Here is a 21,222-nt window from a genome sequence, read left to right as displayed (position 1 = left end):
AAAAACTGATGTTTTGAAGCCACACACTGAAAAAAAAGTATTAAAACTTCTCTTTTGTGTATTTCACTAACTTAGCTTCATTCCTCCTTGGACACATCTTTCAATCTTCTTTCCTTTTATAAGAAATCCTTCTGCAACATCAGTTTTAGAGCCTCCCTTTCCTTGAAGAAGATTTCAATACAAATCCTTTCAAGAAAAGATGCAACACCAAAAAACTCTACAGTTACTTCACCTTTTACCACATTTTCCAGTAGTTTAAGGTTTAAAAAATTACATTTCTTAAAGATTGTAATAAAAGCTCAGTACAAGAGCAGCTGCTTTAGCTTTGAAAAGCCTCTATTTGCTGTTTTTTTTTTTACAGGAAAAGCAAAATATATTTTGTCACCGGGGGCACTAGCAGATTCATACCACACCAAATGTTTTTTTTTGTTTTTTTTTCAAAACTAGACGAAAACAAATTCAGCCTCAGGAAACCTCTGGGTCCTCAATCTGTTAATGCCCGAATAAAAAGCAAAGTTAAATAGCCATCGACAGCTGCCTTAATGCCAGTGGCTCAAACTGTCTTTCTGACATCTGAATGTATGAAGCTGTTTATGTCTGGCAAGGAAAATTACAGTTGACGTTTTCTCAGGCTGCTGTTTATAAGGGCTTTGGAAGCAAACAGCTCATCACAGTCTATATAAAGCTGGAATATATAAAAGTTTAGGCATCAGCTGAGAAAAATGCAAAAGCAAGACGAATTTTAAACCAAGCAATTTGCTTCAAGCTAAGAACATTGCTGGGTTTACCATAAAGGAAAATAGCAGACCCTCTTCAAAATAAATACAAACATTCTGGCTAAAACGAATGTCTGGAAGTGGCAACACAATGCTGACTGTTTTTGGTGATTCAGCAAAGAATTGAGGATGAACTCATATATCTTCATACCTCGTTCAAGAACATTGACTGCATAAGAGAACTGGACCAAGTAAGTGAGGCAATACGGACTAGGGCTGCCACAAGCAATTATTTTAAAAGTCGACTAATCACTGATTATTTTTCCGATTAGTCGACTAATCGGTTATGCGTAACTGGATGTAAAGCACACATCTTAACCATCATTAGCTTTAAACTAACTAAAAACAAAGACAATTAAGATGATAGTTCATTAAACTTTTAATGACTCGTGCAGCCTCTGTCCTTCATTAGTTTCTGGGATTAAAACAACGTGAAATTCAAAGATGCTTGCATCTGAAACAAAAGAATAATTTGTCATGTTGATTACGTTTTGGTCTCACTGATTCAAATATTTTTTAAAAAGTGAATTTTTTGGCTATTTTAATAGTCGATTAGTCATCAGTTAGTCGACAAATTGTGGCAGCCCTAATAGGAACGTCACCATGTTGGAATCAGAAATTGTCAGTGAGCAGTGATTGGTCCAAATGGTTCTAACCCCGGGCTCCCACGGCAAACGTTACGGTTCTGATGCGACCGCTGGAGTCTTTACGTAACATTAAAAGTGTGCTACAATTACGTCCAACCTCTGTGATCTGGCCTCTCTGCCGCTCAGAATCCGTTCCGTTGGGTTAAAATTTTCGCCGGACGCCAGAGCTGAGTCGGAGCACTTTTTGTGAAGTTGTTGGCTATTAACGATCTAAATCGTAAAAAATGGCGAGTTATTGCGTGAACTTATGTGAGTTTTGCGAAACCGCCATCATAGCCTGTGGCTGCAGCCATTCCGTAGCCAATAGGAGTCATCTGCCGTAGCTAGACCGCTACCGCGTCACACCTGAGCTGTAGTCCGGGGTCAGTCATCATTTCTATGCCCACCACTCTCACCAATCAACACCACTCCCCTACCACCTGAACGCAGGCCCTGTCAATCAAACGTTTGCAATGTTGGATGTGAGACCACCTACTTTAATTGAGGCATCTGATTGGGTAGTTTATAACTTGAATAACTTGCCCTTCAGAAAAAAAATAAAAAAAAATGTTCAATTCAATTATATTTATTTAGCCCACTATCACAAACCAATTGTCTTATTGGGCTTCACACCGGTAATCGTACAAAAGCAGAACGTTGGTCATGGAATATAAACATTAGCTGGTTGATAAAATAAACTAAACAGACTAAACTAAAATAAGTCATCAGAGCATAAATGGTTATTCAGACAAATACAAATAGCTGTTTTATTCTCAAAAGACGTCTATGAGATTTTGGCCTTTTGGAGCCAGCAGGTACTTCCTGTTTGGAGCGTGAGGAGGGGAGGGGTCACTAAGTCCAGCTTTTGTCTACAGTCAGAGTTCCAGAATGTATTCACATGTTTTTGTAGTACAGCATCGTATGCATTTATGTCTTTGTTTAATGCTGGGAATTTTGTGAGAGTGGGTATTTTTATTCTTTAGTCTGATACTTTTTATAAGGTTGAACTTCATTTTTATTCTTTAATTAATTTAAGAAAATATTGGCTAAATAATATTTTAGTTCCTTCATTTGAACTTTAATCAAACAAGATTAGTTGCGTCTGCTTTCTTACTAAAGGAAGTTTTTGAATCTCTCCAGCTTCAACTATTTTCCACACAGACCAGATTTCAATCTATTAGAATAGCCGATTTTAAATGATGGAAGAAAAAACTGTTTTTAATTATTCCTTCTTTTCCTTTGAAGGATTACTTTGTTCATTCCCCTCCATTCAAGAATGGCCCTCATAAATCCATTTGGGGTTTTTATCAGATGAAGGACCAGGTCCTTTTGTCCAAACCTACAAAAGAAGGTCATTCAGCAGGAGAAAAATGAATTCAACCCTGAGGTGAAAAGCTGTTGGATTTGTATAAAGCGGACTGGGCTGTCTTTTCAGGTCTTTGAGCTAACTGGATAATTGGGCCTTGCCTGTTGTATACTTGGGTTTTGGCTAAAACAAAAAGGTGCCGGTAAGGACAAAACTCATATTATAGTGAACTTTTGTTTTTTGCCAAAGCTATTGTGTTTACAGTATCTAATCTCCATATTTTTATAGCTGATTATTTACAGCAGTTTAAAAAAAAGTTTTTACCTGCTGTCTATTAATACAGCCGAAAAGAGGACAAAACTTTGGGTTTGGATCTTGAGTCGAGAAAGCGCTGGTCGGACGCTTGCTGTTGTCGTAAAACCTTTCCACCAATCAATGGGTTACATCGTGTGACGACAGAAGCTCCGCCCTAATGGGCCCATTTTATTTTTCTATGGACCTACGACCAACGGGGGACCAGAAATGGTACCAGTTGGACTTAAAGGGTCCATTTCGTGATGGAAATCCTAAAAAGTCCAGTCCGGTCTGCACCGCTCAGTGGAAACGAGGCTTAAATTGCCTCTAGGTTTGTGTGGCCTAGACTGACGACCTGGTCGCTGCACCGTACGGACGGTCCTAAAAACAATCCTAATTAAAAAAGCACTTGGAACGCTTTTACAATACATGAAAACATGTTTGGAGTGGGACTTTATGCAAGAATTACAAACTCAACAATATCAGCTTAAACCTAAATGACACTTTTAAGCTGGTCAGGGTGACCTTTATTCATGATTCAGCGGATACTTCCTGTTTGGAATGCGAGGGGGGATTGGGATGATCAGACCAGTTCTCTATATGTACTGTCTAAGGCTAATAATCAAGTAACAACTGAGTAAAACATTTTAGTTGGCTTATATAATATAATAAAACAATAAATCCTACTTAAGTTTTAGCACAATGACACTTCAAATGTAAGCCGAATGGCGTGCAACAATGCACTTTGACCACATTTCAGTCCAATAGTGTAACATCCAGTTCATTTTTAAATCAAGAATTGTGGCATCCTGACCAGCTGTCCACTTGTTTGGCGCTGCCTTATCTTCAATCTCTTTTCTTTATCCGTGGTTCAGGTCTGCCTGTTTCACTGTTTGTTGTTCTGAGTTTGTGGTTGCTTCCTGTCCTTTCTTCTGACACAATTATCAGTCTCCCACCTTCTGTTTTTCGTGGACAGATGTTTGCAGTAAGTGTGTGTAAGAGTTCACACTGTCTGATTGAATCCAGATTCATTAAAAGTAAAAAAAAAGAAAAATCTACCACATTTGATTGACTGCAATAGAGGTGGCCATGGTTCGCTGTCCCCTACAAACTCGGGTAGACTTTTGTGCTAACAAGGCAAGGCCTTAACCAGAGCAGACTGGTTCTCTTTTAACTTGATATTTAATCAAAAATACGTTTTTATTGTTTCTCATGCAATGTAGAATTACTACAAATCAAATCTGCTTTTGTTGAGCTCATCAAACTTGCTAATAATCTGCTAACGGTGCATTTAAAGAGCAGCACCTGGCTGCTGCTTAACCTTTATTGCTAGAAAAGCTGAGAATGTGCTTTTTTTTACACATTGCGTCTACTTTTTATTTTTGTTGATTTTTTTATTTGATAAATAATGACTGAATGTGAATTCTTAATGAGGTAAAAGACATAAACACTTGTAGAATTTTTTTGTGACTTCCAAAGTTTTTATTTTACCATCACAGCAGTTACAGTACTGTATGAGGGTAACATGAGGCTGTTTAACTCAACGTCTACTTTATAGAAGGACTCTTTCATCTCATTTAAAACCCTGCTGAGGTTTGTCTTAACATGTTAATTACTAGGATTGTAACAATTAATTTTAACAACGATTTGATTCGTATCATAATTTGTGGTTATCGGTACAATTCAATCTGATTCACTGACCTAAAATCAATCCAGGACCCCTTAGGACAGGTTTCTGCAACCTTTTATACTAAAAGAGCTATTTGGGCCTCTTTCTCATTAATCAAAACCAAGTAGGAGCCACAAAGTCGTATTTCACCTTTTTGAAAATGTTGTTACTTTTGATAAAAATGATATTTCTTTTCTTTTGCATGAATAAAAACAGGAATTTATAAAGAAAAAAGTTTTTTTTTTGACAGCGGGTCATATGACTTCCTTTCAAAATAAAAGACTTCCTGTTCCACATAGGATCGTCCCACCCAATAGCATTTTCTCTTGATATCTCTTAGGCCTTCTTGGGTAGGCTGTCATCCTTTTCCCTACTTACCACTTCTGTTGACCTGTTATTGCTTCATTATTTATTAGAAATAGTTTATTTAAAAAAAAATAAAAATATATTTTCTTTGCTACTCCCTTCTGTAAGATCAATAAATGTTGTTGTGCAGCATGCCTGCATACTGTCTACTTGAACTTGGGTACTATTTTGGCAAAATAACAATATTTTTATTTTAGTAAAATTTTTTGAATACCGACCTCTGTTTCTAGCTGAGATGAACCACAAACAGTAAAATAAACTGTTAAAATCACACTCTACAACCACATTTGCTGCATTGAGAAGATTCTGTGACACAGAGCGTCTTTTATTTTGATAGAAAATCGTGTGAACCTCTTTTTAACTGTTTAATTTGGAAAAATACTATTTTCTCTTTACTTTTATAAATGTAAAAAAAAGATTACATTTTATTGATATTTTTTATAACAATCAGTGCCTTATATTTCTAAAGATGAGGTGAGACTTTGTGGCTCCAGTTGGGTTTTGGTCAGTGAGAAATCGACTGGAATGGCTCTTTAAGTGTTGGAGGTTGCAGCCCCTGGTATAGTTTGATTGGATTCTGCCTCAGACAGATCGATCTGATTGGATTGTAGGAACAAAAATCGATTCATCTATACACCCCTATTAGTTTCAGTAAGACCTGGAATAACAAGTTTTTTTATGGCTTGTGTTTTACATTTCAATACTTTGTTTCATTTAAGTAAAATTATTTTTTTATAAAAATCTTGATCTGTAATGAATGGATCAAAATGCAACATCTTAAATATTCCACTTTCCCTTCTGGTCAGAGGGCTCCCTTTGGTTCCAGTACAGACTGTGAATCAGTGCAGCAGCACCCGGGGGGGGCTTCTTTCACACAATTAAGATGTGGTTGGTTGTTGATTAGCTTTATTGTAACATGATTACAGACCTCACCGACCGAAAAACGGATTCAAGCGTTGCCCTTTTCAGAAACGAGCAGACCCAAACGACTGACAAATTACAGCAGCTAAATTTGGTTTATTAAAGATAATCGGATGCTATTGAGACGCTAAACGTTTACATTGTTGTTGAAAGCACACTGAAAGGGAAGGGTTTGGGTCGCCGCTGCAGTGGTCCGTCTTCATGGCATATCCACATGTTAATGTGCAATCAGAAATCTAGTTCGAACACGCCTCACTCCTCTTAAATCCAACTGTTCTATACAGCCAGTCCTAAAAAAATGGAGATATCCTCCCACATGCTCACTATGACTCCTGCACATTACATAATCTCTGCATGCATTTTTTTTTTTTAACTTTGCTAGATTATCTCAAGTGAAATGTTGACCAATAGTAGCACGCTTTATGTCGTAAGTCTGTGAAGGTTTGAAAATGTTTGAGAAACAGTTTGCACAACTGCATTTAAAGTAGAAAGCATCTTTTAGAAAGTCTGCATAAATCAAAGAGCCATCCAGAGTCACGACTGCCAGTAGAAGGGTCGGTCTGGGCTTTGATTAGCTAAGAGACGGCAGCTTTAGAAGGCTGTTGTTGTGGCTAGTCAAGCTTCCGCGCTGCTGCTGCAGGGGATTTCAGAGGCTGCAGGATCCCGGTGTGCACAGAGAAACTTTCTCTGGATGCCATGGTGGGCCTGCTTCCTCTTTCTGATTCATTCCTGACATTTTATTGAGCACGCACACACTTATCATCCGCTCGCGTTACTCTCTGCGTCTTCTCCTCGCACATCCACTCAGCATATGTCAGTGCTCCACAGTAGATGGGGGCTCACTTCAAATGCATGCAAAGCTCTGCTCTTCTGCATGACTGTAAGCCTCCGCTGCAGGGGAAAGAAGATGAAGCACTAGGAGAAACCTCTTTATTTAATTTCTTATTTCTTATTTTCTTTTTTGAGTTTTTAGGAAATTCCTTCAGATAAGCCCAGATGAGATAGAGCAGAAGCACCACCAATCACTGCCATCTGACTCCTGCATTAATGCAAATGTATTTCTCCATTTCTCCGACAGAAACCTTGGGAAGTCGGGTCTGCGGGTTTCCTGTCTCGGATTAGGTGAGATCAAAAGTTGCATGACAGCAATATATGACCCCTCCAAACTCAGACGCCATGTTTTGAACCATGTTTTGTAAAATCACCCAAACACTGTGCCTCCAAGACTGCAGAACATACCATCTCACTGCTCACTTGCTTATCAGTTCTCACATATGTGCCTGCTTGATCTGTGACCTCCTCTCCCTGTTATCCCCCGCAGGAACATGGGTGACGTTTGGTGGACAGATAACGGACGAGGTGAGACCAGATGGGTTTTCCCCCCGTTATTCACCGCTTGGAAAGGAAGACTGCATGTAATCTGGCAGTTTCTATAGAAACCTTGTACTTTAATTATCATAAATTTCTACTGCCAATGTGAGCAACCAAAAAAAATCTCACAGGAAGCCAGACTACCTCATTCTGTAATAACGTAGTCCCCACAACTTCATAGCTCTCACCTCTTTGTGCCCCCCCCCTTCTGTTCCTTTACCCCCTGTTTTCTCAACAGATGGCAGAGCAGCTGATGACTCTGGCCTATGAAAATGGCATCAATCTGTTTGACACAGCAGAGGTCTATGCTGCTGGGAAGTGAGTATATCCGGTCCTGTCGCTCACTTATGGTCAATTTTATTAGTCATGTGTCCCAAAGGGGCCACTACTCAGAAAAAACCATCAACTGGTCTTAGAAATAACACAAAATCTTCTAAATGTTGTAGAGGATTGTTGATTGTGTGAATGCTTAGTAAGAATTCACACATGTGAGATGTTAAAAACAGAATACACAATTTTCATTGGGGTGGTTCTTAAGAAAAAATTTAAAGATAAATATATTTATATATATATTGTATCTACGCCAAATTTTTAATTCAGTCCAGGTGATTTTCAAAGTGCTGGTCCACAACTGAGGTTGTCTCAGGGCCTCTACAGTCACTCATATGATAAAAGACGTAGTCCCTTTACCTGTTGAACACCTGGATGTGTGAGATTTGTCCTCCACGTTTGACCCAATCCCCGCAGACTGCCGATGAGTTGCATTCATGAACCGTTTGGTGGTTTAATTCCCTAATCCGACCCCAGATCCGGAGTCATGGGGTCCCACTTTTAGCCTCTTTGGTGTGACCCATTTAAACCCACAATCTTCCAGTCTTTGGGGTGACATAACTGGTGGATTTGAGATGTGACTACTTTTAAGCTTTACATCCTCGATATTGATTGGAAACCAGAACCAGAACTCTGATTTTCAGTAAGTAGATTCTTCATTTTCAAAGATTAGTGTGTATGAAGGTGTAAACTTTAAAACTCGCCGCTGATGGTCTTGTAACCTCATAAAGTAGGGATGTCTCAACTCAATCTTGAATTAATCCACCTTTTTTGTCGCATACAGATTTGATGTAAAGGATTATCTGTCGGGAGTAGGATTCAGATTAGTCGCATCAAGTCCGTTTTTTAATCCTCCAGGGAATATTCTACCTTTCTGCTGATGGATGTTTGGGAATACTTCACAGACAAAATGGGAGAAAATAACTTTCATCTGGACTGTCCTCCTTTTTTTCCTTTAATACGTCTGCAGCTGACACATGTCAGCCGTCCGCGAGTCTTTGTTCTTCTATCAGGAGGCAGTAAAACAAGAACAAGGCTGACCTTTGACACAGAGGCATCCTCGTCTCTGATCATCACGCTTCCACAAAACAAACCAAAATTCAATAGAAAGAGACAAATCCGGCTGGTGCTCATGTTTGTACGGCACAGCTGAGAATGTGTTAGGTATTAATCCTAACAGAGAATATCAGCTTTTACTGCACAGACACGTGTGAGCTAAACGAATCACACGCTTGGCTCATGAGAATGAAGGAGCTTTGATGTGGAGTCCTTCATTCTGCCTTTCGGTTCTTTAATCAGTCACAGGTTGATGACGGTGCTGTCAGCCTCAGCGATGCAGATTTCTCTGTCAGAACAGGGAAGTCTTAGCTTTAGTCGCCGAGAGGAAATGTTTATCACCAAAACTGAAAGAAAATATCATTTTTTTTTATTATTTTATGCAGAGCAGATCATAATTTCTTTGGACACATCTGCCTGTCCCTCCTATGGGTATTTGTCAGGAAGTCTTTTTTACAAGACAACAATCAAAACAACATTTCATTTACTATCTAACCAGTGACAAAACAGCTGCACAACTAAAGAAATATTTGAAGGTCAAACAGCCTTATTCATGCATGGCTAATGTACTGTTGGATCTCTGCTTCTGCCTTCAAGTCATAGCATCAACTTTGCAGCACAGAGACCTAATTAATGGGTGGATAAACAGTCGACCTGCTTACGGCATCTTGCACCTTACATTTGGGAACTCGGCTCACCATTTTGAAAGTGCAGCTGCTCAGACTTTGTCCCTGTTTGTAGGAAGGAGCTTATAGGAAAAGGAAAGAAGGAAACTGATTACAAAAAAAAGTTATTTTTTCAATGTTAAAATCCAGTGCAACAGAAATGCAAAAAGACAGAGGAAGCACGACTGGTTTGGAGAAAAACTGCAGTGTTCCTGGTGGTTTGAAAGTTACAAGCGTCTTTAAGAAAGATGAGACTGAAGGGGAAAGATTTACCTATGCTACACCCAGTACTGCAGTGCAGAGATTTTGTTGTAGGTTTATATAGCAGCCAGTGTATTGGGGAATCTTGCAGCAATTGAGCCAGCTTTTTAACGGATTTAAAGACCAATGGAAATTATGTTTTTGGTGTTTTTACCATGCTCTTGTGGGATTCTTGTCATGATGGAAAACGTAAACTAAGAAAATTAAGCTTAAATGTGCATTTCTGAGTATTTTAGATGATAAAATGCCATTTGAAAAAGCTTGTAGCTGTGACGTAAAGCTACAATTGGCGAGCCATAAGCTCCCCACTGACAAATAGATCCATGTACGTCTCATCTGTTTCCTCGTCTGAACTGGCATCTGACTCAAGCTGGATCGCTGGATAGCTCCATCATTGCACACCACTAATGTTCTGTTGAGGGGTACGAGGGGCTTATAAACTGGCAGAAGGTCCTGTAAATCAGGGGTGTCGAACATCCGGCAAACCAGATGGTTCAATCCAACCCAGTCATGAAGAGGAGAAAATATAAGGATGTTGTGGGGAAAAAAACAAGTTTCTAGCCCATTTCTGTGGCGACTTATGGTTATTTAAAGAAATGGCTGCAATGTCCAAATCCGCTACTAGGGTCAGCAAATGAAAATAAATACCAGGAAAACAAGAGAACAAGAAATAAACAGCATTTCTTTGCAAGCACGTGCCACGTCTGGGTAAGATGCAGTTTGGTGCCCTGCCAGCCTCAATGCTGGTAAGTTACTATAAAAATGATCTGTGACACCACAATTACCAAAATGTTGTTGTCAAAAAGATAATATTATCGGTAATAGTTCTAATATAATAATAATTAAGGGATTAGGCTTCTAGGTTGTTTGAGGCATTTTTTCTAACTGAGAAAATGCAAAAAACAAAATCTACATATTACAGGTTGATCATAGGTTATTTTTCTATTATGTTACTGGTCTGGCGCACTTTAGATCAGACGAGTTGAGTGTTGCCCCTGAACCAAAATAAGTTTGACACCTATTTTGTAAACAGATAAATGACGGTAAGTGAGAGTGGGCTTGCTCTGCACCAAAATTCTAATAAACTACTTCAAGGACTATGTCCTAGAAAACTGTCACAAACGGATAGACAGCTGGTTCCACATGGAGCTGGATTATTTGTTCAGACAAGAACTAAGCACAGCTAAAAGTTCATAAAGCTAAATCAGGGTCACACAGGCAGAGGTCAATCATGACCATGGGATCATCCAAGAAGAGGCTAGAGTTGTCAGAGTCCAGGCGAGGGTCAAGGCAGGCAGCAGGCAATCAAAGATTAGGTCCAGATAGAAACGCTCAGTAATGCAGGCAGGGTGGCACAAACAATACTTCACACTGAGTCAGACTCTGTGCCTTGCTTAAGTGTCCTCTGGGTGATTGGTAAATGAGAGACAGGTGAGCAGCATCCAGGAACTGTGCGCTGGGGCTGCTGGGAGATGTAGTGCAGTCTGTACTCTGAAGATGGCTTCCGCCAGTGACCAGAGGGGGAGACAGAGCGCTGACTTGTGACAAAAACGGCACAGGCTTTATAACATTTTGGCTAAAAACACCATAATCATAATTAAAAGACGACTTGTAATGCTTTTAAAATAGATTATTAAAATCTTTAAATGATTTTGCCAAGAAAATTGTGGGGGGAAAAGTGTTCAATCATCTTATTACACGAGCAAAAATTCTCAAACAAAAAGAATGTTCAAATTGGTATCAGTCACACACCTCTAACCTTAATGTATGATTAATAAAAATCTCCACATGTGTGTTTGTGCAGCAGCCTCTGGGCTCTGAGCGTTTCTCTCAGTCAGCGTGTGTCAGTCAGATGACGCTCCAGCAGCTCTGGCGAGCTGTGAACTACGATGCCGTTAACCCAGTTTTACCACCGATGCATCGCTGAACCCAAAAACAACCGACGGCTGCTGCCGTTAGAAGTCTTTTTCATGAAACTGCAACCATGAGGCGTCCCGGTATTTCTCAGAGTAAGAGGACCGCGGAGACATTAGACTGACATCTTTCTGCTCAGCCCTAATGAGCCCCATGTTGAACATAATGTGGCTCATTAGCACTTCTTGGGCTGCTAATGAGCCACATAGTAGAGGCTTAACAGCACAGCTGGGTCCAGACCCCAATGACTCGAATTTAACACCCACCAATACTAAACAGGTGCTCTTTTGCGTGAAGCTCCCCGATGCATTAAACAGTGTGTGCAAAGTCGGGCTGAAAATCAATGACCAGACAGTCGCCAGAAAATATATATCCCTTGCAGGGCACTGTTCATTTTATCTTTCCTTGTGTTTATTTGCTTCGCAGGGCGGAGGTGGTGCTCGGGAACATCATAAAAAAGAAAGGATGGAGGTAGGAGGCGCATTTCCGTTGGGTCGGGTCATTTTTTTTTCTGATTTCCGCCCCCTCCGGCGTGACTTATCTTCTGTCCTCTCACTCCTGATGTATATCAGGTGGCTTTGTGTGTTTTGAACTGGAACGGGAAGGTTGGAACACAATATTAATGTGGGCAGCTGCGTAATGCCCCCTTCAGAGATGCTGAATTATGGATGAACTTTAAGGCCTTGTGTCTTGTGAGTCCTGGATTGACATTTGCTGCTTGGATGTGATATATTTAATGTCATTCCTAGCAATTGTTCAGTGGTGCCTTCACCCCTGACTGGGATGATCAGGTGATTGCTTATATATAATAAGAAAATGACTTTATAATGCGATGGACCAGGGGTGTCCAAACTTTTTGCAAAGATTTGATGTGTTGTAACTGTGTGAAGGCCAATCGTTCGACCTGCTTTATTGAACTATTTGAAAAGGAAATGAGCAATGTAACATTTTTATTGCAGCTATATTTTCATTTCTTCACATAGAACACAAACGCATCTAAATACATTTGAAATAAAATGACCATATTTGAAGACTAGAAATGAAATGTAAAAAATGTCTGTCTGAAAATAAGAATTGATTAATTTTAAAGGGGCAATACCATGAAAATCCAAATTTTTGAGCTTTTAAGTGTAATATACTATTCATTCCTCACTATAGCTGTATTTTTATCCGCTTGTGCATTTTTGAGAATTCCTCTAAAAACCTTCTCTCTCAGCTCCATCCCCTCCCATACCCACAAAAATGAGCGGGTTCTCACGTGCTGATGTCACAGAGTGAGACAGCCCCTTTAAGGAGGAGTCTACTCTGCCAGCACCGCCCCCAGTCTAACTTAAAAACTCAATTTCTCCATGGAGCTAGTGGTGATCAGCAGAAAACTTTCATTTTTGATGCAGAATACTGTATATCTTCCAGTTGTGCCCTGTCTTCAATAAATTCTAGCTCAAACAGGTGTTTGTTACTCTAGAGGCGGGGCTCCTTTAGTGGGGAACAGACGCCGCGTGTATTTGTGTTGTGAAGCGGTGTGGCGATGCCCAGGGCCACTAAAGGCAGATGCATGGTATGTGCATCCATCTTTTAAAAGGTTTGGATGCAATGCAGACATGCTGCCGAAAGGATGATGTCATAAAACATGCAGCGGCAGGCGGAGCTTCAGGAATCGAGTCCTTTTACTTCAGGGTAGTAATATGCCTCTTCCTCTTAGTATTTTAAAGGTATCAATAACACACATAACCACAGATGATTTGTGATGCCTGTACTTATGAGTTCCTTTATTTATATAAATGCAAATCTATGCTCAGTGTTTAGCATTAAAACCAAAATGATTATCAGTAGAAAAAAAAAATTGTTTAAAGTAAAATAATTTCTACTAATAAAGTAATCTGAGTAATACTGATTTCAATTACCGCAACCATTTCTATAAATAGAAATCTTGTTTATTTTTACATCAGTGATTTACTACTTTAAAAAAAGCGTTACAAAATACACTGATTTCCTTCATTTAGACCAATCATTTCTGATCAGCATCACATTGAACTACAAGAACTGTCAGGAACACCATTTCCCACAATACATTGTTTTGTAGTCATTAGGCAGCTTGCAGTCAGCTCAGTTTTTTGGATGATGATGTGAGGTCAGAGCAAAAACTACCCAACATGCACCACAATCCAGGTGATCTGCTCAACGCTGTGTCAGTCTACATTATCTCAAACACACCTCTTTCAGTTTAAAAAATATATAATTTCCTCTTGTCCTGGAACCCTCATTTTCACTCTATCACAATCGAGTAATAGTACAAAGTTCTTAGAGAGTCCTGGGAGCCGCTTTTTATTGGTTTTATGACATAAGCTCTTAGTGTGGTGACACAGGCCGGACTTTGGACATGCTTAAGAAAGACTGTGATCATTTTGGGCACAAATATCTATTTTTTTAGGCGCTACTTATTTTTCTAACAAGTTGTCTTTCTTCATTTTTAGACGTTCCAGTTTGGTGATCACAACAAAGCTCTTCTGGGGTGGAAAGTAAGTTTTATTTGTGGCAGCCAAACAGAAAACAAATCATTTGGTATTTCCCTAGACTTATGTGATGCTAATACACCCATAACAAATTCATAGTTCACCCACACTGATCAGTCAGGCTCTTTCCGTTGAGCAAAAGCATCTTTTGTGTTTCACAAAAGATGATATGAAGTTCTATCTGCACTGAGAAGTGAGTGCAGTCGGACCTGAAATTTGTGGTTGTTATGCAAAGGCTGTGCTTTGTTTTGTTTTTTTCAGAGCTGAGACTGAAAGAGGCTTATCCCGAAAACACATTATAGAAGGTAAGGAGCAGCGCAGCATGCTACCGGATTACATGTAGATGCTGTAACAACAAATGACTCTCTAATTAGCTGCTTTGGGTCGAGGGAATCAAAGCTGCGTCTTAATATGCGATTTTCTCTTGAAGTTAATAAAGCTGCTAAGAAAACTTTTGGGGACAATAATCCAGAGAATCCCCTGCCCTGATTTTAATTTTGCATTTCAGTATTGTTGACTAAATATTACAGCTGCTAACTTTGCGCTTTGTTTTGTTTTAGGTTTAAAAGCCTCACTAGAAAGACTTCAACTAGACTATGTGGACGTGGTTTTTGCAAACAGACCAGACCCTAACACACCTATGGAAGGTAACCCACCTGTCTGCGTTTATCACTTTTCTTTTTCCATTTTCACAAACTTCTTCTTCAACTCCGTGGCTACTAAGCTATGAAGAGGATGTCGAACTTTCTGGTCACTGTAGCATCTATTTTTAAAGACTGCATGTTGTCCTGGAGCCTCCACCTCCACAGTAAGAACAGTGATCGACACTGATGCTGGAGACCTTTAAATGGCACACGGCTAACCGTGTGTGGGCTCAGCTGGTGGCACAGTATCCATTTGCTGCGCTGGCAGAGGTACTTCTCAGGTTAAAGTTGAATCCAAGGTCGCCGTTTGCCCTCGGTTTGATGCTTCGCTGGCTCTCTTGCGATGCTTCAGTGTCTCCTTTGGTGCAGGGATCCAATCTGTGGAAAAGTCTTTGCTTCATGCTCTTTGAGAGCTAAATGGCGTTTACTTATGTGGAGCTTTTCTACCTCGATTAAGGCCCAAAGTGCTTTACGGTCGCAGTCGCACACTGAACCACCAGGAGCAATGTGGGGTTCAGACACAAAGTTGGACCTGAACCTGCAGTTTACTTCTGCTCCACAATCACCACCAGCTGTTGATCTGGGTTTGAAAAAAATAAATTCTCATCCAAATGATTTTCATTCACAAAATAAGAATTCATCAAATTCTTGGAATAATCTGACTTTAATTCAACTTTAAATTAAAAGAAAAGTTTTTTCTGTTAGTTTTTAAACTGAGATGTCAGAGTTTAAGTTATAAAAACTACATCTTCCATCAGTTTTCATGACAAATTTGTTTTTTAATAAAAACAGGAAAAGTTGAATCAATATTTGACAGAAAAGTGTTGCATCAATACTGAACACTGTTTGATCTTAATTCCTAATGGTTCGCATACATAATCTAGAGAAAGTTTCCTAAACTAGTGATCTATGTATTCAAAAGAGAAAAAAAATTAAATTAGAATTCTCAAACTCAGTTTACCTTGAGGCCACTGAAGGCTGAGTCTGGACCGTATGGAGTTCCATTTGTGCCAAAAATATGATTTTGCGTCCACTGTCTATATCCTTGGTCCATCGTTTATATCTACTGAACAAGTTTATTGAACATTTGTTCATGTCTATGTACTACTAAACAATATCCTGTACGTGTCGTTAGCGCCTTGTCAACGAAACTAATTATTTGATTTTGTTTAGTTTCATACGGAAGCCGAAAACGGCCTGCCTTCCTTTTTTTTTTTTTTTGGATCGTTTTCTCGTGATAACGACATAATATCTCGTTATCACGAGAAAACGAATTCGTTATCTCGTGATAACGAGATAATTAATAATGAAGAAGGAAGAGTCCTACACTCCCTTTTCCGCACGGAGAGGCAAAAACTTCAGCTTTAAGTCTATTTATTTTGTGGTTAACAAGAAAAACAGCAGAAGAACACTCCAGAAAAGTTTTTGTAGTCTATTTTCTTTTATTATTTTATTAGTGGGTCTACACTCCTCAAACGCCTTCAATCCGTCTTATCCACCAGCCCTCAGCCCTTATTTCCCACTGATCACAGCGCAGACAAGAATCTCCGCATGATGTGTTCAATGAACTGCGGACATTAGCACACCAAAAATGCCACTCAGCCCAACTCAATCCGCTACTATGGTTTTGTCATTTTTATGTAACCTCGGGGAAACAAAGCAGTTTTCATGAAAAAATTCAATTGATTATATATGGATCATTGCTGATACTCAACGTTCTCTCTGATAAACTGCTTTGTTTTGCTGCTGATGTCCGGATCTCAGTGAACTCACCATGCAGACACGCTCTGCAGCTCTCTGTCTATCGATGTTTGTTCAGAGTTTTGGGGGAAATTAAGGGAGTGGCTGGTGCATGAGACTGAATTAAGACGTTTAAAGAGCATAGATCCACTAATAAATAAAAACAAACTTTGTTTTCTTGTGATAACGAAATAATATGTCGTTATCACGAGAAAACGATCCAAAAAAAAAAAGTAAGGCACTCCGTTTTCGGCTTCCGTAGTTTCAGGACACTGGATTTCCTTTATTTAAAAAAACTGTTCCTTTTATTCTCATTGGTGTCCAGTTTTTGTTAATGTCCCCTTTTGTATTTTTCCCCCTAAACCCGAGCAAGGTTTATCCACATAGGGGACGTAACATCATTATTGTTACAAGACTACTGGGAATGATTTAAAAATAGATCAAAAGTTGATCTGACACCCATACTCCACAAATATCGATTTGTTAAAAGAACATCAGGGACGGAGGATTGCTCCAAAGCTGGCGTTCCTCAGAACACACCTTGTTCTCCTCCGTGTCCGGGAAGCCTTATCATTATCTAACACTTCCATATCTGGCTCCGAGGTCTCATGCAGTACATTTCCTTTAAGCTGACAACACAGGCGGAAATTACAGCTGGGTGATGTGAGATTTAAGCTCGATATCAAACACGTCAGACACGGCTGTAACTCCTCCATAAAAGATGTTGATCCGTGGAAACAATACCAGCGGAGGAATCTCCTTTTACATTCTCCCAAAACATTGAAGGGTGGTGGGAAAAAAAAGCCTCCCTGACATACTTTGAACCTTCAGTGCTTAAAATACACAAGCTGTCATCCAGGATGTCAACTCACTTTGTGTGCGATTAAAGATTTTAACTGCTGCGCGTATGGCTGTCATCTCCTATTTATTCACGGGATCCCTTTTCATGTAACATGTTGCAGATCAAAAAGAAAAAAAGAAAGAAAAAAGGCTCTACAGTGTGACTTAAGAGAAGACAAGTTCTGATGAATTTGAATGTCATTCAAGTGGGGCTTGTTAGGAGCAGATGTCGTCCTCATCAGGACGCTCTGCTCTCTGATTAGCATAATCAGCCTCCCCTCCTCCCGACTCGATGGCCGGGGCCCATTTGGCTTGCAAATGATCACAAATATGTCTCTTGTAAGATTAAAGAAACTCGTGTTTGTGTGTTATATGACGGTTTTCTGAACGTGCACTCGCAGAAACGGTTCGAGCGATGACGCATGTGATAAATCAGGGCATGGCCATGTACTGGGGGACATCCCGCTGGAGCCCGATGGAAATCATGGTGAGAGATTGTGTCTTTCTGCAGATAAATCTCCATACTTTTTAAGCCTGCTTTGGGAAATATAAGTAATATCAGTTTCATTTTAAACGTGCGACTCCACGGTGTCTGTTTTAATAAAGCTCGACTGTTTTATTACTTTTTCTTTTAGGAAGCATATTCTGTGGCGCGGCAGTTCAACCAAATTCCTCCAATCTGTGAGCAAGCGGAGTACCACATGTTTCAGAGGGAGAAGGTGGAGGTGCAGCTCCCTGAGCTCTTCCATAAGATAGGTGAGCATGTGTGGATGCATTCATCTCTTCAAGCAGCAGATTAAAGGTTAAAAATATTGATATATATATTTATATTTCTAAGTTTAAAAAATCCTGTTTTTATCATGCTTCTGTTGCATTTTCTTATAATAAGGAACATATATGAAGAATAATTGTGAATCATGAGCAGAAGCAAAAATACAGTTGGAAAAACCATGAAGCTGTGATGTAGAAGCTAAAATCTGCCACAAGCTCCATTCTGATGTATCCACTTGTAGACAAATACATCCATGAACGTCTTTGCTTTCCTCGTCTGAACTGGAATCTGGCTCAACACTGTACGGCGCTGGTTAGCTCCAAAACTACTCGTCGTTTTTAATGCACCGCTAATGTTAGCTTGGATTTGGATAAAGGGATGATGGGAAATCGAGGCAGGCTTACTCGGTGCTAATAACTCCGGCCACAACTCAGAGGTTCTGATGAAACAATATCCTAGAAAACAACGTAAGTCTCTTGAAAACAACATAATCATTATGGGTTTTGGGGGGAAACGATTTGCCGATATATCGCGATATTTTACTTGGCAATATTTGTATCGATTTAAAATGTTAACAGGAAAATATTTAATTATTTATGATCGTCCTTCAGTGTTTTGCTTTTGTTTTCCACCTAAACTTCCGACCACTAGTTGGCAACACAATCCAGAGTCTCTTTGAGCAGCTCTATGCCAAAACAACATCAAAAACCAGCTTCTGTTAAAAGTTCAACCTTGCGGTTTTTGTTGTTATGAGACATGGACTTAGTTTTGACTTTCGTTGGGTACCGAACGAAAACTCTGTGCCACGTTGCTGCCAGTATCAGTATCTCCAAAGCAGGCCAAAGTTCTGCTGAAGATAGATTCTGGCACACAGACCTCCTGTATCACAGTGACACGTATCTTATAAAAACGCAAATTTGCTTTGTGCTTTGTTGTCGCTCAGTTAAGAACGAGTGAAGCAATACAGCTGCTATAGATTCTAATTATGCAAACTGATGGATCAGAACCATGTGTACAATTCTTTGAAAAAAGAACGTCGTCATGGCGATGAGCGGTAAAATAAAGCATCTTAGTTTCTGGGAAGAATTGTCTTTTTTTTCCCCTTTAACTTTAAAGCTCCCGTTCAAGCACGGTTCAAGCCCCTGAACCATGTAACCCTTGTGCTATCCTTGGTATGTTGACGTTGGGAGTGGGGTCATCTGGACCCCACAAAACATGCGCTGAACCTTTTTTCTCAATGATTTTTGATCGTCACTGGTGTCCGTTTGAGACATGACATCCTGTCCACCTTCATCCACATTTGTCATGGGATGATAACACATCAGTGTAAAGCTTGGATCATCTGGACCCCATCACATAGAGCACGGGTTAAATGCTAAGTTTAGCAATGTTAGAAATAAACAGCACTTTTTTTCTTCAGTCATACTTTTAGAACCTTATTGTTTAAGGCACATTCATTCTATCTTCTTTTTCTTCTATATTTTGTAGCAGAAATCTGACAATGTTGACTGTTCCCTATAAAAATAAATATTTCTTAATTTACTAAAAGAAAAAGAAAATGAATTTGCTTGGGTAAAGCGACCTGTATATGAGAAACAGTTGTAGTAGTTAATGTGATCATTAAATAAAATGAATTTTATCATTTGACAGATGTATTAATATTCAGGTTAGTTTTTTTCATCTGTCATACTCTTGGTTTAGTCTTGGGATACATCGCGATACATATCGTATCGTTAGACACGTATCGGGATACGTATCATATCGTCAGACTCTTGCCAATACGCACCCCTAATAATCCTAACTAAAAGACCGCTGGGAACGCGTGTAAAACCACTGATTTGCTTTGCTCAGCGGTCTGGTTTGTGTTCTCAGGTGTGGGGGCCATGACGTGGTCTCCTCTGGCCTGTGGGATCATCTCAGGGAAATACGACGGCAGGGTGCCTCCTTTCTCTCGGGCGTCTCTGAAGGTAGACACGCCGTTATTTCACTTGATCTCACCTAACTCCACTCGTGTGTTCAGCCCCTCACCGTACAGTTCCTCCCCACACACACACACACTGGTTGCTGGTTGTTTTCATTGTGCTTTTGTGTCTTTCAGGTTCTGTATCTGTGTACCTGTGTGTTTTCAGTGCCGTGCCGACCCCCCCGTGTGTTCGTCTGCACCAGCACTGCTGTTTGACGCAGTTTGTCAGCCGCTTTCAGTGAGATGCGTTTTAGTGCACAGAGGAGTCATGCTACAAAATCCGCCCGTTCTCCTTTCTGAAATACTGGAATTAACACAAACCGAAGCTGAACGATCAAAGTGAATCCCGTCTTGTTTTCTCTCAGCGTGAGCAAGCCAAAAGCAGATTCTCAAGCCGTTGTCGGAGTTTAAGTGAGAAAATATTCGGCCCCGATGGACCTTTCTGCTGTAAAGTGACAGATCTTCCATTAGCCGCGATGCAATCATGTGTTTTGGAACATTCGGCGTCCAGCGCTCACTCCAAACACCTGACTGTGCAGTGCTGTGTGTTGTTGTGGTGAACTGGCATGCTGTCTGTTTGTGGTTTCTGCATCTGTAACTCCCAGGTGGACCCTGTCTGGCTCCTGTGTTGTGCAGTTCTTCCCGTTTGGCTTCTTGTTGTCTGTGGATGTTTGTGGTTGTCCGATGTTTAGGCTGTTGTCAGACAGAGTTCTTGTGTTTTTACTGTTTTTTTAACGCCTTCATAACATTAAGAGGCTGGAGTTTTATCCTCCTGGCCGAGGTGCTGCCAGCAGGAGACAGAGTCACGTGTTTAAAAACAGGCCCTGGTGACACCGGCGCTGCAGAGCAGCAGTGTGAGCAGGGCTGTGTTTTTGAGCAGGTGTGCTGTGTTTTCGACAGGGCTACCAGTGGTTGAAGGACAAGATCTTGAGCGAGGAGGGCCGGCGTCAGCAGGCGAAGTTGAAAGAGCTGCAGGCAATCGCGGAGCGGCTGGGCTGCACTCTGCCCCAACTCGCCATCGGTACGCAGATACACTCTGCTGCTCTCTCTCTTTCTGTCTGTCTGTCCGTCCGTCCCTCTGGGGTGAAAAAAAAATCCTGGAGCGTGAGAGGAATCCTAACATATTACAGAATTTGTAAATGAAAGAAAGAGAGGTTCGCTTTGAGCATCGACGCATGGATTTCAAACAGCATGC

At 40.2% G+C, this 21,222-nt stretch overlaps 1 protein-coding gene across 5 annotated transcripts in view; it reads left to right on the top strand.

The window, feature by feature from the left end:
• The window catches only part of kcnab2a (potassium voltage-gated channel, shaker-related subfamily, beta member 2 a), a 104,864-nt gene that overhangs the window by 75,194 nt on the left and 8,448 nt on the right, over positions 1–21,222 (top strand). For all 5 annotated transcript variants that reach the window (XM_024269232.2, XM_024269230.2, XM_024269231.2 and 2 more), the window contains 11 exons: positions 7,037–7,080; positions 7,280–7,317; positions 7,568–7,647; positions 11,982–12,026; positions 14,030–14,074; positions 14,330–14,373; positions 14,629–14,715; positions 17,694–17,779; positions 17,928–18,048; positions 19,937–20,031; positions 20,928–21,048. In XM_024269232.2, coding sequence (XP_024125000.1) covers positions 7,037–7,080; positions 7,280–7,317; positions 7,568–7,647; positions 11,982–12,026; positions 14,030–14,074; positions 14,330–14,373; positions 14,629–14,715; positions 17,694–17,779; positions 17,928–18,048; positions 19,937–20,031; positions 20,928–21,048 — 806 coding nt within the window. The remainder of the gene's footprint in view (positions 1–7,036; positions 7,081–7,279; positions 7,318–7,567; positions 7,648–11,981; positions 12,027–14,029; positions 14,075–14,329; positions 14,374–14,628; positions 14,716–17,693; positions 17,780–17,927; positions 18,049–19,936; positions 20,032–20,927; positions 21,049–21,222) is intronic.

Source organism: Oryzias melastigma, linkage group LG5, assembly GCF_002922805.2.
Source record: "Oryzias melastigma strain HK-1 linkage group LG5, ASM292280v2, whole genome shotgun sequence".
Lineage (NCBI taxonomy): Eukaryota > Metazoa > Chordata > Actinopteri > Beloniformes > Adrianichthyidae > Oryzias > Oryzias melastigma.
Note: the sequence above shows the minus strand (reverse complement) of the source record. Positions and strands in the feature narration are given on the sequence as shown.